The following is a 17575-nucleotide window of genomic DNA, read 5'->3' on the forward strand; positions in this document are numbered from 1 at the left end:
TGGTTTGATCACTCATTTAATTAATAGAACAGTTCAACTATTATAAATAGATGCATTAATCTATTCATTATGACAACTATGAAACTATTTATTGATTACATTTTGGATCTTTTGTCTTTCCTGAAGGGCTCAGGGTGATGTGGATGTTCCTGGTGCTGAACGTGGCGCTGTCCTCGGTCCTGATTTCAAACTGCACTCGCCACCCTTTCACTTCTCCGACCTCCTCCTCTCTCTCTCTCTCTTTCTCTCTCGCATCCGCCCAGCAGCCCCTGCACCACACTGATTAGCTACAAGAGAGGGGGAGTGAGAGATTGGCAAGCGATGCGTGGAGAATCGCGCCCGAGAGAGAAGCAGAGACGCCACTTAAAGAGCCACAGACCGTTTTTAATGACTCCACTCCAGCGAGGCCGCATCACTGTACACAAAAAGAGAAGGAAGGCACAGCAAAATTCAAAATTTGAAGTACCCTTCAGAAGGTTTTGAAGTTCATGACTCCGTTTAAGTTTTGCTTTTAAGTCTGCCCAACTTGGATTTCTATGAAAATCCAAATTTTAGCTTTAAGAACTTTGAAGCAAGTTTTTTGTTTGTTTTTTTAATCACGTGAAGGTAGAAATGACTTAAAAAAAATGAAACCAAGTTTATTTTCAAAACAATGCACATACAGTAAATAAAGCAATGGTGGCGGATCAGTTAAGAACAGCAAATTACCACCACCAAAAAAAAAACAAACAAAAAAAATCATCTACATTCAAAATGTTTATTTTTGAAAGTTTTGTCGCATCCCTAAATTATTACTATTTCTTATAAAGATATTAGGTAAACTACACAATGAACAAATATTTAGCATAAACCTGACCTAAACAGTAATTACATGGCTCAAACTGAAGTGGTTACAAAACACAACCGCAGCCCTCCACAACTCAGCTCCATCAGCGGCAGCAGCGATTAGCAAACACCTGGTGGACCTGCACGTCCGGTGCTCCCAAGAAGAGTTGCATGTTTTGTTTTCTCCATTTTCTTTTAAAAATTTACATAGTTAATTCACTGAGCTATAATAAGCTGCCATGTGCCTGGAAACTGCATAACACACTCCTCCCCTTAAGTAAAAGTAAAAAAACAAAACACAGAAAATGTATTTGGCAAAAACTTCTGCTGAAGTTCTGAGTTGCTGATTATAACATCTGATTTAATATTTTCAAATGTTGTCATCAGACAGCCAAAAATATAAAGTTATGTGCAAATTCTGATATTTCAAAGATTTATACAAAAAAAAATGCATAAGAATGAATGGTTAGGCTCAGAGCCCACAGGTCTGTGTTTGGTGTATTTTTTTATTAAATCATGATTTTTTTTTTCTTCTTTCAGTGAAGTTACTCACAGTAGGTTAAAGCAGTAGTACTTCATAATCATGCTAAAACATGTCTTGTAGTAAAACTACTTTTGGAAGTATTTTTCCCCTCTCAAAAAAGTTATTACACCTCTCTGGTCACATGAAGCTTGAACAGATCGGTTTATGAAATGATCACTGCACTCTGTATTCCTCAAGCAGACAAGAAGTCTGCAGTCACCTAAAGTGTCCTTTCTTTGTCCTTCCTCTCTTTCTCGTCATCCCCAGTACTCCTGTGCACCCAGTTATTCCAAGTTACTCGCAGAAGGAGGAGGACAGACAGAGAGATGAAGGCGGCCGTCGAAAAGAGGAGGAGGAGGAAGGAAGATGGTGTGGTTTCTGCTCAGTGAACTGGAACCCTTCCTCGCCTCTGGCCAATCTCGGGGAGACGGAAAGGAGGGGAGGTCGTAGGAGCGAAAGTTAGAGGAACCTGACAAGCTTGCAGAAATTAGTGAGCAAACAACAAACTGTGTTGAAGAGGAAAAAAAAAAGAAGAAGAGGAAGAAGTGAAGGGTGTCTGACAGAGAGAGGACGTTGATGAATCTGTTGCGAGCATTAGGCGTGTGCAGATGTGCTTCTTTGTTTTGTGTGTCTTCTAGCAGATGGAGCAGTCTTCAGGGCAGAAGGGGACATATGGCGATGTGGAATGATGCTGGCATGACGCTCGTATGTCAGAGAAGTGATTTATGCCGTCTCTGCAGACGGAGAGCCCAAGGAATAGGTCAGGGAGCATGAGCATTGCATTGGTTTATGTTTGTTATAAAAGTAAGGCACATTTTATGACTTTGTGGTAGCTAAAAAAAACAACAACTTGTCAACAGCTATTTTGCTGGAGTTAACTGAAAATAGTGAATAGCTCCCAAAAGTGAAATGTAAAATCCCGCTTCTTTCCCATCGCACATCTAACAACATCTGGTTGACGGTGCTTCCAATTTTTTGATTTTGGTGATTCCGTCTTTACGCTGGATGGATTCACCGCAGCTTCCTGGTGACCTGGCTCTCACCCCATTTTCACAGGAAAACTCACAGCTTTCCTTACATTTATAAAACAAGAAAAACTCTCCATCCTGTATCTACAGTCTCCAGAAAACCTAAGTAGATTTTCTGCTATTAAAACTAGTATTTTTTTAAAGCTACGTCAGTGCCTGAAAATCCCGATTACTATCCATTGAATTTTCAGGTTTTAACTGGAGATAACGTCACAAAATCCAAAAAAACGGGATGCTTTTAGGGTTTAAAAATAACAGCCAAACCAGAGAACCGGATAGTAAGACCTTCAGCGTTTGAAACTTTTTTTTTGGTGCGATTGCGTGTAATTGAATGAAAAGCAGAGACCGGCTCATGAAGAGCGAGGTGAAGAAACGTGAAATATGTTTGCTTAACGGCAGCGACAGTAGTGCTGCAAAAGTCAAAGATAGAGAGAGAGAGAGAGAGAGATAGGGAAAGGAGAGGGCGAGCAAATAAGACGGTGTGAAATAAATCCAATAAACTGCACCGTCATGCTCCCCTCTTGAGCGCTTTTAAGATGCAGTAAATGAAATAAATTAGAGGTTTGTTTAGATCAGCCATACTTGTGCAAGAAAGAAACTCCAATTCAGACATTTTGGAAAGGATTTCACTACAAACCCAGATATCTTTTCCTGAAAGTGGAATATTTTAGGCTTTGTGGAATGAATGTTTACAATCTCTAAAACTTTTTTTATTACGTCGCTTTTGATCGGAGAACTTTGCAAAACCTGTTTTTGTAATGAAGATGTTTCTTTTGATGTATTCTGCAGACTCTGGTCAGATTCAGAGTTTTGGATTGAATTAGGCGAAAATAAATGTTTTACAACTCCAAAAGGCTATTTGTTACTAATATATGAATAGCTATGCTTTCTGGGATTATCTTGGGTGGCAAATCAATAATTAATAGATCCCTGGAGCGCAAAACAATACAACACACAAATTCTACACCATTAATATTTAGGCAGCGATCACAAAAACTCACAATAAAAGTGGAGAAAAAAAATGAACTACCCAGAAATTTTAGAAATACAAATAGAAAATATTTGCAACCTAAGAAATATGGTGTACTTTAGATCAATTTGTTTTTACCCCACTTTCTTTTTCTTTCATGTTAGATGTGGAAATGTCTGTTGCTTTATCTTTTATTATATGGGGGAAAAATGGTTTCCATAACAGTTAATACATTGGAAAAACAAAAAGTCAACATTTATTAAATTATCTTTACCAGCAATAAAACTCAGCTATAATTTTCATAAGTTTCTCACTTTGTCTTATCGCCACACATGTACAATTACCCATTTAAAAGTCATTATATGGATGAAACAAAACATAGTCAGTGAGCTTTTTTTTCAGTGTAATTTATTATTTTACAACCTCCCCCAAAACATGACAACACATATTTTCCTATCATTTAAATGCTTCACAAAACACATTCTCTTACAGTAACTTTCGTGAAAAAGAATCACCTTCAGGTGCAGGAAACAAATGTGATGATCGTAACCTCGACTAGAAATCCAAGCAGAATTTAAAACATGGCCGCCAACTTAGCGATACCTAATCAGAAGTGGGTTTTGACGGTGAGCAGCCTTAATAGAGGCAAATCAAGGAGAGGGGAAAAGAAAGATACAACAGTGTAGGTCCGTACCAAAACGAAGAAACCTGCAAATAATAACAATAATAAAAAGAAACCTGCAGACAGGGAGAAAGGCCAGGGAAAAGGAGACGAGGAGAAAGCAGAAAGAGAAGAAGGAAGGAGGAATAAAAAAAAAAGGTCGAAACAAACCGATTGAAAGGTTTGATCAGAGAAAAGGCCTGGAAAACAGAACAGAGAATGAGATGCAGAGAAAATCCAGCCAATGGACAGAGCTCTTGTGGTTGGGAAGCAAACTCATATTCTGCATAAACATCCCATTTTTACCTCTAGGCGCACCAGCATCCCTGCACATAAACACAAGTTGAGAAATGGAAGACTCTTCCTCCAACACGTTCAGAAGCAGATTATATGTACAAGTCAAGCCGGGAATAGTCCTTTCACATCTGTGAGTAAGTAGCATAATTATCATATCATAGAGTCAGCAACACAAATTATATCTACTCTTCTTATAAAGCGTTTATTGCACACCCTACATCTAATAAAGAATTAAATCCATGTTGTATGGAACAAGATAATAGAAAGTTTATCACATGCATGCATAGTGCACTTCTAGTAATCAAACATCCCCAAGAACTGGTTGATTGTTTCAGCTTTCGGATTCAGACTCGTTCTGTTTCATTTGTCCGGTTTTACGCTTTTATTAAAGAAATAAACAGAGCAATGATCTGATTCGTACTTGGTAAGTCCACTGAGCCGGTGGTGTTAATAAATATTACGTTGTGGGGGGTAACCGAAGAGAGCTTAAGGGTCTTGACGTTGGTAGATATTTACACTAGAACAAAATGTACAGCTGAAAGCTTGTAAAAGGTCACTGCACGTATCCGACGGTATTTTTGTACAGGTTCGACATCCGAGCGAAACAAACGTAGGCTTAAATCGTCCAAAAGACGAAACACTTTGATGGTGTGTGAACGGTAATGGCACATGGTATTTATAATGCACACATGTGGAAACGGCTTGCGTTGAATAGAAAAAATATCTTTAAATAATTTAGTCTAGGCTCAGACTCTGTGGTTTCTTTTGTTTTGTTTTAGTTTGTCAGATGGCATAATGTTTAAAAAAAATCTGATTTGCAAATAGAAATTTGACTTTCTTAAATTTTTAATATGGTTTCTAATGCAATCTTTCTTTTTTTGACAAAATCAAACAGTTTGACAGTAGATACACATGTGGTGCCTTGCAAGTATTTGAATAGGACTTTGCCAACACAAAGGTGTACATAATCGTGAAGCTGAGAAGAAAACAAAACAAAACAGATTGCATGGTTTTCCCACATTTTCAAAAACAAAATCTAAAACGTGTGCATGCATTTTAATTTTTTTCTAATCTAATGCTCCTAAATGAAATCCAAGGCAACCAGAAAACTTTTGTTTTAATTCAATTTGTTATCAAATGTCTTAGAAGGCCTCGGAGGTTTGCTAGAGAAAACGGGGCGAACGAAGAACACTGATGGCAGAGAAGAGAGAAGAAAGGCATAAGGTTTCCACAATCCATGCAGGAGTTTAAACTACACTCAAATGTTAGAATAACCCAGAAAAAGGCCAGACTCAAATCCAATTGAAAATGTGAGGCAGCAACTAAAAACTGACGCTTACGTACGCTCTCTCCATTCAGTCTGACCAGGCTTCAGCTTTTTGAAAAGAAAAGAAGAATCCCTCCATCTTTAAAGAATCAGCCACTACATCTCCTACAGACAATGTCAAAACAACTCGCAGTGAAAATAAACGCCACATTTTTTTAATAAGTTTTTTTTTTTATCAGTAAAACATTTAAAAACCACGTATGCAGTTTCTTCCACCTCACAATAACACACAACTTTGTGTTGGCCTATCCCATGAAATCCTGATAAAATAAGTTTGTAGTTCTAACATGACAAAATGTGCAAAATCTCAAGGGGAATGGAGACTTTTGCAAGGCACAGTATGCTTACATAAAAACAAAAAAAATATATAAAAGCAAAATAAAAAAAATGGCAGCAATGCTGCTCGTATTGTTGTTTGCGAAATTACTCACCGGATGCTGTCAAAGCATCTCACAATTTCTGCCGTCTGTTGCCGTCGCTCCAGCTTCCAGTTCACGACAAACCTGGCTGAGGCTGAAGAACGAATTACATCCAGCAAGAAGAACGATTAAATAAATACGGGCATAGTTTTGGGAACGGCTGTAAGCTAGAGAAAGCGATGCCGCCGCACTCAACAAGACGAATATGAAACGGGGTGAGTGACATTTGAGATGTTGCCTAACGGGTGAAATATTAATACATTCATGATGCCAAACTGGATGGATCATTTCAGGAAAAGCCTTTGAACGGCTGCAAAAACGACTGTGGACAGTGACTCTTAAAACCATGGATGTTTCTCTCAGTAGATACAAAGTCGACCACTGTACATTTATTTACACAAGGACATGAAAACATACAAAACTTTACATAGCTACCTTAACATCATGGCACATTAGTTACGCTGTGGTTAAGACCTGATCATTTTAAATGAGGGAAAGGTTGAATGAGCGGATCGAATAAAACCAGCACTTTTAACTGTTGTGTTTAAACAACGAGGACTAACTCAAGAAAATCTGTTTTTTCTTTCTTGGAATCAGCGTGAAATGAATACATGAAAAGGTGGCAATCAGAACTGGATCAGTAGTAGAAGGGCTCATTTTGGGTTTGGTCAGATTTCATTTGGAGAGATTGGAATCTCTTTGTCTCGTTTCCAAATCTCTGGGATTAGTTATTAACTCAAACCTAAGTAACGCCTAAAAGAAAAGAAAAAAATAAATAAATAAACATTTGGTGAACACACATGAAATAAGAACAATTTTTGTCATCTTTTTTTTTTGCCTCAATTTTGTGCTAAAACCTTATTTTCTACCTCTCTGTGTTGCATGTTTGAGTCCATCCTAGTGTGTTAAGTTAATTAGGAGCCACGTATTCGGGGTTGGTGTAGGAGAAGCCGAGGAACTCGTCCTGGTCCAGGTTCATGATGACCAGCTTGTCCGTCGGCGTCAGGTCCACGGCCATCTTGGTGAACTCCTTGTCAAAGTTGCAGGTGTCCCGGCGGTTTCTCTGCGGGTGGGTTTTGAAAGTTGTGGATGGTGCAACGATGGAGGAAGTGGAGAGACAACAGTGTAAAAAAGATAAATGGAAACATTTTTGGAGAGGGATGGAATGAAATGTATGGGAAGGAGAGAGGAAAGTGCCGTTAAACAACTCGGAGTGGATTATCAACTTATCAATCAATCAGATTTTATTTGCATGGCACCTTTCAGCAACAAGGCATTTCAAAGTGCTTTACGTCATTAAAAAATAAAACTTAAATTGTAGAATTACACTGCAGACGGTGACAGCATGTTGGATTAACTCTTTCAGGTTCAGATGTTGAAAACATGGATGCAGTCCAGGAGGAAGTTCATTGATCGTTACGGGAACTGATCCTTTCCCTGACTCCAACATATCTCTGTTCAGGTTTTTGCTCACAAAAAAAACAAAGATTTCAACCAGTCAACTTAACATTAAACTGTGTGGCAGTACATGTAGTACAACGGAAAGAAATAGTTTGTCCTTTTGTGACCAAGTTTCTTTGAGTTATTTCGCTCTTCTTTTCAATCCACTACCATCAGTCATTTATAACAGTAAATGCTTCATTTCATCATATTAATAACAAAACTGCAGACTTTTTTTTTTCCCACTGCGGTGAAAGCACCATCTTACCACCGGACGAAACAAGATGTTTGTAAAGCATGATAAGGATAAGATTCAGTGCTTAGGCTATCTGGGGATTTCAACTTACGAGCAAAAACAAACGTATGCATTTATCTTGCTCGATGTCGTAATGCGCTTTCAGCAAAAACCAAAAAAAATAATAAATAAAAAATCCACACCTCACATGTCTGAATTAGAAATGTTTCAAAGCACGAATCGATGAAATTACACACCAAGACATAACCCAGAGTGAGAAAACAGATCGCCGGTCCTGTTAAAGTCACGCTTGGTGTCGTAGATACAGGAGAAAACCTCCAGGTGTGAATCGGTGTTTGACATCAGGGTGCGACAGAAAACGTCGTTCAGCTGCGGGTTTTAATACAAGCAGCGCGGCTCTCCACCTGACACAAGTCGTCTTTGAGTTTGCGCCCTAAAGGAGTTTTCTATTGCTTCTATTCATACGTAAGCAATGGGGAAAAGCTGAGAAAAAAGGTCTGAAGTTAGTGTCATGATTCAAGGTTATGGTTAGTAGTTCACATCTTCAGTAATGAACTGGGACCAAGTTTGATCATCCAAGCTCTGCATGTTGTCGTAAATTGTTTTTCCCAGTTTCTTTTGTCCGTTTGTTTTCTCAGAGAGTGACCAACATGATTTGTGTTTCAGTTCTTAAAAAACTCTGTCGACCTTTTAAAAAAAGCCAATTGTGGTTCGTCTACTATATTCTACATTATTTCAAGCATTGAAATACTTTGTCACACACACATTGGACCACATCTTAATGTTTTATTCATATTTATAAAACATTTATACGTTAAATATATATTATGAACTTAAAATGAGCAAAAATCCATGTATTGCCAATATGTCTTGACTGTAGAGACGTCTAATTGTTTCAGCGGTACCAGCGTAAAAGTTTCAGAACATTATGCATCAACGCAACATAAAGTGCTTCTAATTGCATGTATTTCCAGGAAAGGCACTTGTACATTACTTACCTCTATAACGCCTGGTAGCTCTCTGTGGAGGCCTTGGAAAACACACGACCAACAACATCAGTGTTTAGATTGTGTGACAAATATTATCATGTTGAGGCACCAAAAAGATGTTCGACATTGAAGAAGATTTAGCGTAACTGCAGTACTTTGGTGTTTGAAGTGGGAACTTGAGAGTTGCACTATAGATCCGTGACCTCCTTTGTTTATGATAGTAAAACATCATACTAAAAAAAAAAGAATAATAAAAATCTAATCTAACGCAATGTAGTGCAAAGTTCTTCATTCAAGTCAAACTTTTTCATTACATTTTTTTATGTAATGACATAAAAAAATGACAAAAAACACGGTGGATTTGCGTTGAGCAAAGTCAGAGTAGAAAGTGCGGATGGATCTGTGAGTCTTTTAAAAAGAAAAAGAAAAAAAAGACTGTTTACATCCAAATGTAACAGAAAAATATTTTGATTTTAGGCACCATTGATTTAAAGGTGGCACCTGGATTTTGTGCTATACTCTCAAAACTAAAGCATTCAGAAGCTGATGATGGGGTCGATACGTGTACATAAGGGGGAATCCCACACACAAAAGATCACGAAATGTAAATACTGAGAGCAATATGAGGACATGAGAGAATTTCCAAAGGCAACATACTGAAAATCCAGAGAGAGAGAGAGAGAGAGAGAGAAACACTCTAGAGACTGTGGACAACTGTGACTCAGAGGGAAACATGTTTGTGTAGCAGTAGTAGCAGAAGGGTTCTCCTGGACAGGAAAGTGTCATTGCACATTTCGCCTCAGTAGGCATGTGGTGTAGAAGAAAAAATGGAAGGGGGAGGGGCAGGGCGTCCTGAATGCAGTCAATAAAAACTGCAGCCTTTCGATTCGTTTTCAAACACACAAGGCCTGTCATCCTGTCATAGCTGCAGCTTATAGGGGTTGAATACGCTACCAAGGAGACGGTGGCATTCCCGCCTAAAACCCTCTCTCTCTAGAGGGAACAGAGAAAGACACACTCAGGAAATTTGCTTTGGTACATTTCCAACATGGACATTCTCTGACTTCACATTTGATAGCGCTAATTTATATATATGTTTTTATTTCAGTGCTCAATCTAGATATTAAAGCACGTGCTCGCCTCCTTGAGGAAGAAGTGAACCGCTCTAAAAGAACTTTCCAATTCCTGAAGATGTGAAAGACGAGTTGGTATCTGTTGGCCAATCAGCAACCCTGAGGGCGGATTGGATCACTGGCTACGATCTCCTTCGTTCTGGTCGGCCTCTAAAGGCACTTTGTGGACCAATTTGACAGTAAGCGGACGGAGGTGATGTGAACGTCGAGGCGTGCTTGTAAATCCAGGAAGCAATTAAAGAAGAATCTGGAGATCAATCCTGACAGAACATTCGCCGTGTTTTGTTCAGCTATAGGGAGACATGAGGGGGGGCAACACTTTAGGGAACGACGCCAACAGAAACTAATTAACACAGCTGCGCTTCATTTCTAATTAGTTTCTCCCTCTTTCATGCAGCAGCGAGCGGGGACCTGGTCCTTTCGACGTGGAGCAACATGCTGACAGAAACCATCGTATGTTTCAACAGTTACCCTGTCGACTCTACACTACCACAGATATTTTAAATAACTTTTTGTATATTTGTGGCTGGATGTCTGCACAGGTTTGATAATTGTTGAACAGTGGAGGGGGGGGCAAGTGCTGCATGGACTAGTCGGCACTCATTCCTCATGGTAGCAGCTAAAGCTGTTGATTATCTGATGGGTGAGCTTGGTACTCAGTACGTCTCCACTAAATTTCCCAAGAAGACCATTTGCACGTTCATATATCAACCATGCATGCACATATTAGTACATACAGCTGCCAGCAATGCAGACCAGATCATAATGTGCTCCATTTCAGCNAAAAAAAACTAAATCAGCATCGGACAGATGGTGAGATGAATATCAGAGGCCTTCGGTGTCGATGCACAGATAGAAAACTGAGAGTAAACAGCAGCAAGGCGGTTAATAAACACAAGTAGCTTTCACGTCGCCATGCTTTTTGGAAGCAGCGGCTCTAATGGAGGAACTGCCAGTCTCTACTTTCCTCCCTCCACCTCGCTTTCTCTCTCCGCCAGTCCACGTCTTTTACGTGACGAGAGGATTAGCGGGAGACGCCGTCCGCCGAGGATGCGGGGAGAGAGTGGGAGGGACCGAGGAGAGGGGAGGTGAAGCGGGAAGGAGAGGAGGGCGAATAAAAAAAAGGCGGTATCGAACGCTGACCTGTTTTGGGCTGATAAGCAGCTGCCGCTTTGTGCTGAAGCCACTGGCTTTAATTTGGGGGCCGCAACATTTGGAATTAATTATCACACACTACAGCAGCTCTGCGCCTCGCAGTGCACGCCGAATATTACATCCAACCCAACGCAAACTTTATGCAGCTTATGTGCTGGAATTTACTGTTGCAGAAGACTCCCTCTCGCTTTATAATGAATCTGGATGAAATACAGATGCTAATATGTAGCTAGAAATTGTGGGTTCTGTGCTGTGTTCAAGAGTAAAGCGTTCTTTACTACTACATTTAAGCCACGTTTCATAGTCACATTGACTTTGTATTTCATATTAATAAGAAGGACCGATGCTCCCAACACTGTGGCTGGATGCTGAAACTGTGGCATGTCATGCCTAAAATGAAAACAGACGCCATGTCTTGCCAATGTGCTTTTCCTTGACCACTTCTTTTCTGCACTGCTTCATGTGAGCTACGGTCCAGTTGCCACTAGAGACACAACTTGAACACCAAAAGGAGACGATATTAACGAGTTAAAGTCTGGAAGTACCAGGCGTTGTTGTGTTCAGTGCAACTCCATCTTAAAACAATCATTTGCCAACATATCTATCAGAAACCTACCCAGCTGGCAGACTAGCTAACATGTGATAATTATGCTTTCCAGTCTAAAGCTAACAAGCTACAATGAAGGATACGCTAACTTTGTAAGCAATAGTTTAATTTGATCTCTGTATATGTGTGTAAACAACAAAATTATGCTGAAAAGCAATGCAGTCAATATTAGTGTTAGATATTAATGGTGTTACTAGCATTTGTTCCCATAATATCATGACACTATGGTGCTTTTACTCAAAACTGGTTTGCCATCAGAATCAGAATATTATAGTGACCCAAGTCTAAATAGCCATAACATACTGAATATAAGACATGTTGCAATGATGAGCGAGTAACACATTGGATTATTAATAATGCTGGGACACTTGTAAAATTGTTTGTTCAAAATGTGCATCATTGTAGTGGAATGTGTCAGATCAGGGACATAGTCTCCACAAAACAAATCTTCTGCAAATGTTGCATCTTTTTACAAGCTTAAACAGAGCAAGTAGAAGAATTTTATTAAAACACGATAAGCCGTTCACATTTGTTTTCAGCTTTTATAATCGATGAGCCCTTTGCTGCTTCCATCTTCTTATTTAATTCACAGAGGAATTTATCTTCTGCTTTGACTATGAGCAACAACAAGCCGTGGTATTTTCTTAAATGTCAAACCATTAACCAAAGGTGAACCGTCCATCATTTCAGACAAAAAAACAAAACACTATTTTTAATGCAAGAAACTTTTCACTTTGTTTCAATCATCAATAAAATTCATAATGCTTCAGCTTACCAGACAGAACCAGATATTTTTTTTATGAAACATCACAGATTCAATCAACGTGCATGAATCAAGTTACCATATGGAAAATGTATGGAAGTTTTTTTTTATGTGGGAAGAGGATGATTAGCTTCTTAAGAAAAGAAAAAACAAAACAATTAAATAAAGGACACATAAAACAGAATATGGACCTCTATATTATCCATCTGAGATGAAGCTGATTCTCCATAAAATAACTTCCTGATGTGTTAGAATCTTTTTTTTTTTACCATGGAGGAACCAGCTGATCACACGTTTAGTAAAATGTGGTGCGTTCACAGACAGAAACCGAAAAACAGAGGTGTGAGACGTCCACAGTTTAAAGTTGTTCTACACCAAATAACACAATCACTTTTTTCTTACCAATTTTCCAAATTGTCAGTAAGAAACGTTAGACACCGCTGGAGCGTTACCATCACCCACTTGGCTGCTACAGAGACAGAAGATCCAAAGAAAATACCGACCAGAGCTGCAAAATTTGTTGTGTCAACTTTAGACAAAATTGGACCAATTCTGGATCAGTTTGACATTTTAGCTCCTAAATTTGGCAAAAAAATAAAATGTTGTTAAACATGCAGGTTTCTAGAAAAACGTCCCTGTATGAGAACAAAATGTTCTTATTGTTAAACAAATCAGACAGGAACCGTAACTTAATGGCGTCCAAACCTTGCTTGCCACACATTTTCAACCAAATTAGCACCGTTTTTATCTTCAAATGAATGACTTTTACTCCTCGCTCGCCTTTGCCAGTCTTGTAAACACCGCAGTGGCAGCACTGCAGATTTTAGCCTCCCTGTTTCTTTTTACAACAGCCTAGTCAAAAATCAGTGCATGTAATTTGTGTCCATGCTTGTTAACACTATAATGTGCTGCGGGTAGTAAACGGTGCGCGGTACAATTATATATATATAAAAAAAAAGGGGGAACGGTGCAGCCAGTCAGAGCAGCGGCGTAGCGGCTCGTACGTTGGATTGAGGGCAGCTTTAGAGGCGGCGAGGAGAAGCTTGAGTGGCTTAGCGGGGTTGTGTGTATGTAGGCCGTGTTCTGCATGTTATTTCCTTGAAGTCATCAGACCTACGCTCCCCCCATCATGGAAAGGCTCTTATGATAAGTGGCAGCCATGAAATATGCACAGCCTGCCCTAGCTGCCTGACTCGTTTCGCAGAGCGTTGCTTTGCATTCCCGTCCATTCCCTCCATCTTGTCCTCGTACCGCTTTCCTCCCTCGTTTCCAGTCATTCATTAGTGAATCTCCCTCCTCTTTTACAAACGTACTCCCTCCCCCTCCCCCCAAGCCCTCAGGTTGGTCAAAGATCACCCCTTTCTCTCACCCCAATCTCTACCTCTTGGATTATTTTTCTTTAAGTCTATCCATTCTCCATTCTCTTTTACAAACACATCAAGCTTGTTTCCCAGTGGCAACAACAGGGTTTGTGAGTTTGACCGTGTAATGAGTTAAAGCTACAGCAGTGAGGGATGCAGAATAATAATAATAATAATAATAATAATAAAAAAGTCAACACTCACCCAACAGATACACACTGAAGGACAATAAAAATGCACAAAGCAAACTTGAAAAGCACGGATTTTGAATTCTTTATTTATGGAACGTCTGCTATTCTAGGAATACCCCAAAGAGTTTAAAAAAGAAGAAGAACAAAATGGAAATTTGGCACATGGAAAGCATTGTAAAAAGCACACTCCATTATATGAATCTTCACACACAAAACACATAAGTTTAGATCAAAGCTTTGGAGTACTGCTATTATAGAAAACATGGATCGTAATAATATTTGAGTAAATTCTAAATGATAAGAATTGTTTTTTTTTTCATGCACAGTTTGTTTTATCGTTGTCTTTTGAACAAAAAGGATGGGTAGAAAAACCCCCCACCAATCTTTTACAATACTGACCACATGTGTAATTATAAGCATATAAAGATATTTGACATAGTAATATATTGGTGCATAACATATCTTTATATTTGTCGTGTTGAAATTCAGCAGGAAATGAAAAAAATAAAATAAATAAATGAAAAAAGCGAGAGCACAGGCGATGAACACAAATTTAGACTGAATTTGGCGGTAAAATACAGAAGATAAATATTCTGAGATTCGTAATTATATTCAACACATGAAAAGATGTAAATCCAGACTTTTCCCACTGCTCTTGATATTTGTAGCTCTTACTTTAATGGTACCTTAAACATCAAGATTCTTACCTTGCAAAGCATAAAAAAAAAAAAAACACACCGTTTCACTGATTGGACAAACAAGAGTTGAATATCTTTGTAAGACCAAACGACATTTAAAAAGAGAACGCCGTATTACGGGAGATGTTACAATGCCAAAGAGAGGCATGGTGTGTTTCCTGGTTGCTGGAGAGAATCGTGTGTCACGGGTTGCAGTATTTATAAATTGGGTTGATGGACCAACGAGGGACCTGAACGAAGGTGGATCTATTGCAGTCGTACGCAAACCTGCACCAGATTTCACTCAAAACCCGTATCTGATCCGAAGAAGACAAAAGTAAAGTACTATGAATGCAGAAAAGCTCACTTATTCTGTACAGTGAAACATGCTCAATCAGTCTGAGTAAATGTAGACATGCAAACTTTTAAATTATACAGGACTGTGTTCAATTTGTCTCAGAAGTTGGGATTATAATCTGGGAATGACGGAAGACGGAAATTTTAGCCAAACAGAGGAAGTAACATACAATTTATGTTCTTAAAATCCTTGCAATAAATGACTTTGCAACTATGATTTATGTTCTTTTTTTCTCCATTTGTCTCATGTATGCAAACCAACATGATCAATACTTAGCTGCCTCACCTGCTGAGCAGTTTATTGAGGTACTTGGAATTATGTTTTCTGCATATTTTAAGCAATTATTTAAAAGTAAAGTGGAGCAAAGATAATATTCTTCAATTAAACAAATTTTCATGCCATTTGAGAGGAGAAGCTGCAAAAACGCAATCTGACACAGAGAACAGCTTTTGTTTTTAGGGTCAATCAATAGGATGCGATTCCAACCTTAATGAGTAATGCATCATATAAAAACAGTTAAAAATGTGCTGTGTAATTTATTTATTTTTTTTTTAAATTCACAGTTTTATCACCTTTTAACTCAATGTTGTTTACATCTGGAAAATACAAAAATGAATCCAAACTTTCCTTTCCTCACATTTTCGGATTTTGTGGAAACTATACTTTTAGGCAATAAAAAAAAAGAAAAAAGAAAAAGTGAAGATCACTTGGTTGTTAAAAACTGTCCCGCAACAATTTCTGGCAACAGATTGGCTTCTGACTAATTACTTCAAAAGAAGCTGAACTGATATGAGGACGAAGTGGCCGTGCTGACGCTCCGCAGACGGGAAAACGTAAGCGAGGACAGGTGAAGCTGTCCGTGTTAAGAAAAAAAAAAAACTAAAAACTTCTGCATACAAGCATCATACACACTTGACGAAACCCACATGCCCACACACACACACACACACACACACACACACACACGTTGTAAACAGATGTCCAGGTATAGGAATCATGCATTTGTACCGTAAACATAAAAAGGCTCGTTTCCAGGTTAAATACTTAACAACACGTCCGATCCGAGTAGAAGAAAGAGCGTTATCTAGACAATGAACTACTTCAAGCCTTCCAGTAACACTTAAGTTCCCAACTGCCTTTCGACGTACGGATCCAATGGATGGAAAGCAATAACATGCACTAAGAATCAGATATCTGTGGTGCAAGTGTGACTCTGTACACGTGGCGGCTTGTCTGGGTAAAACAAGGTTCTGTAAAATGACTTACAGCAGAACGGGTAGGAACAAAAGTCTAGAGAAACTCCTAATACAGAAACCATGCAAGTATGTGAAGCATTCCAGTTTTAGATAAGGATAAACATACAGACACTCATACAGGTATATACTCATTATAATGCACATATCTAACTAAAATGTTCATGTTTCGACCCCCCAAGGAATAAAGTAAAAATCTCAAAAGGTCAGAGCTTGTTCACACAGAAAATCTGCATTTGTTTTCAATACTTGGCCTTTATTAGCCAAAAGTTTACTGGTGTGTGTGTATATATATATATATATATATATATATATATATATATATATATATATATATATATATATATATATATATATATATATATAAATGGTAGTAAGAAGTAATTTTTAATCCCTATTTGATTGTCAGTTAAATTATTTGTATGTGGTATAATCGTTTTAAACTGTTTAAATTGACATTTCACGAGCAATTTAACCGTAGAAATTATTTTTCCGTCCTTGTTTTGGTTATGCGCTGATAATTATTAAAACACAAATTTTTGTTCACATTGCAATAAACACAAGCTAACAATGATTCTGAAAAACTTGGGGTGAATCAGATTTCCATGCTTCATCTATAAAAGTTTTCACTGTGTCATGCATATCCTTATAATACATTGGTTAATACACTGATGGCATACTTTTTTTTTTTGTTTGTTTGCTGTAGCAAAAACCGGACAGCAAAAGCATAAAGAATATACCTGCAGTATCTTGCAAAGTCCCAGTAACGACTAAGAAGGTAAAGGTATCTTATTGGGAACCAACCAAAACTATAGAGCGTACGTTCAGAGCTCGAAAAAGTGAAAAGTTAATATTGTTTTTAAATGAAATCTGTAGTCATACTTTCAGCTTTGAGATGTCTGAGATTTGAGATCCTGAGCTTTGAGATTTCTGCTAATTTTTCCACCAGAAAAGTTCTTTCAGAGCATCTGTGTATCAACTTTCAACTTTTAAATTTCGATCCCTCAAACCAAAAATACTTTCTTCCACATGTTGGCTTTCGCTCCTATGACTTGTGGGAAACTTTAAAGGTGACTTCTGCGTGTTTTGTTTTTTTTCATTTTCCAAACGGGTTTCTTCTTACCCAAAGCTGACCTGTCAATCGGACTCTTTCACATGAGCTGTGAATCCCTCCAGCTCCTCCAGAGTTACCATTGGTTTGCTCTCTTTGCCTGGCCCGCTTCGCTGGACAGCCGTGTCTCGGCAGATTTTATTTACAGATATAATAGGATTTAATGCAAATGCATGTCACAGATTTCAGATTTCTATTAAGAAAAATGTTATTTAATGATCATTTCCCTCG

General features: G+C 38.4%; 1 protein-coding gene and 1 long non-coding RNA gene across 2 annotated transcripts in view; both read right to left on the reverse strand.

Annotated features, from left to right (window-relative positions):
• Nucleotides 1-6633: 6633 nt before the first annotated feature.
• Nucleotides 6634-17575, reverse strand: part of prkcbb (protein kinase C, beta b) — a 93237-nt gene continuing 82295 nt past the window's right edge. Inside the window, exon 17 of the mRNA XM_007565756.2 lies at nt 6634-7113. Coding sequence (XP_007565818.1) covers nt 6961-7113 — 153 coding nt within the window. The 3' untranslated portion in view covers nt 6634-6960. The remainder of the gene's footprint in view (nt 7114-17575) is intronic.
• Nucleotides 7737-17567, reverse strand: LOC107837843 (uncharacterized). The gene is made up of 2 exons (XR_001663891.1): nt 10661-17567; nt 7737-9430 (listed from the first exon to the last, which is right to left on the reverse strand). It is a non-coding gene; the product is annotated as an uncharacterized LOC107837843 (long non-coding RNA).

Source organism: Poecilia formosa, unplaced genomic scaffold (genome assembly GCF_000485575.1).
Source record: "Poecilia formosa unplaced genomic scaffold, Poecilia_formosa-5.1.2 Scaffold182, whole genome shotgun sequence".
NCBI classification, from domain to species: Eukaryota; Metazoa; Chordata; class Actinopteri; order Cyprinodontiformes; family Poeciliidae; genus Poecilia; species Poecilia formosa.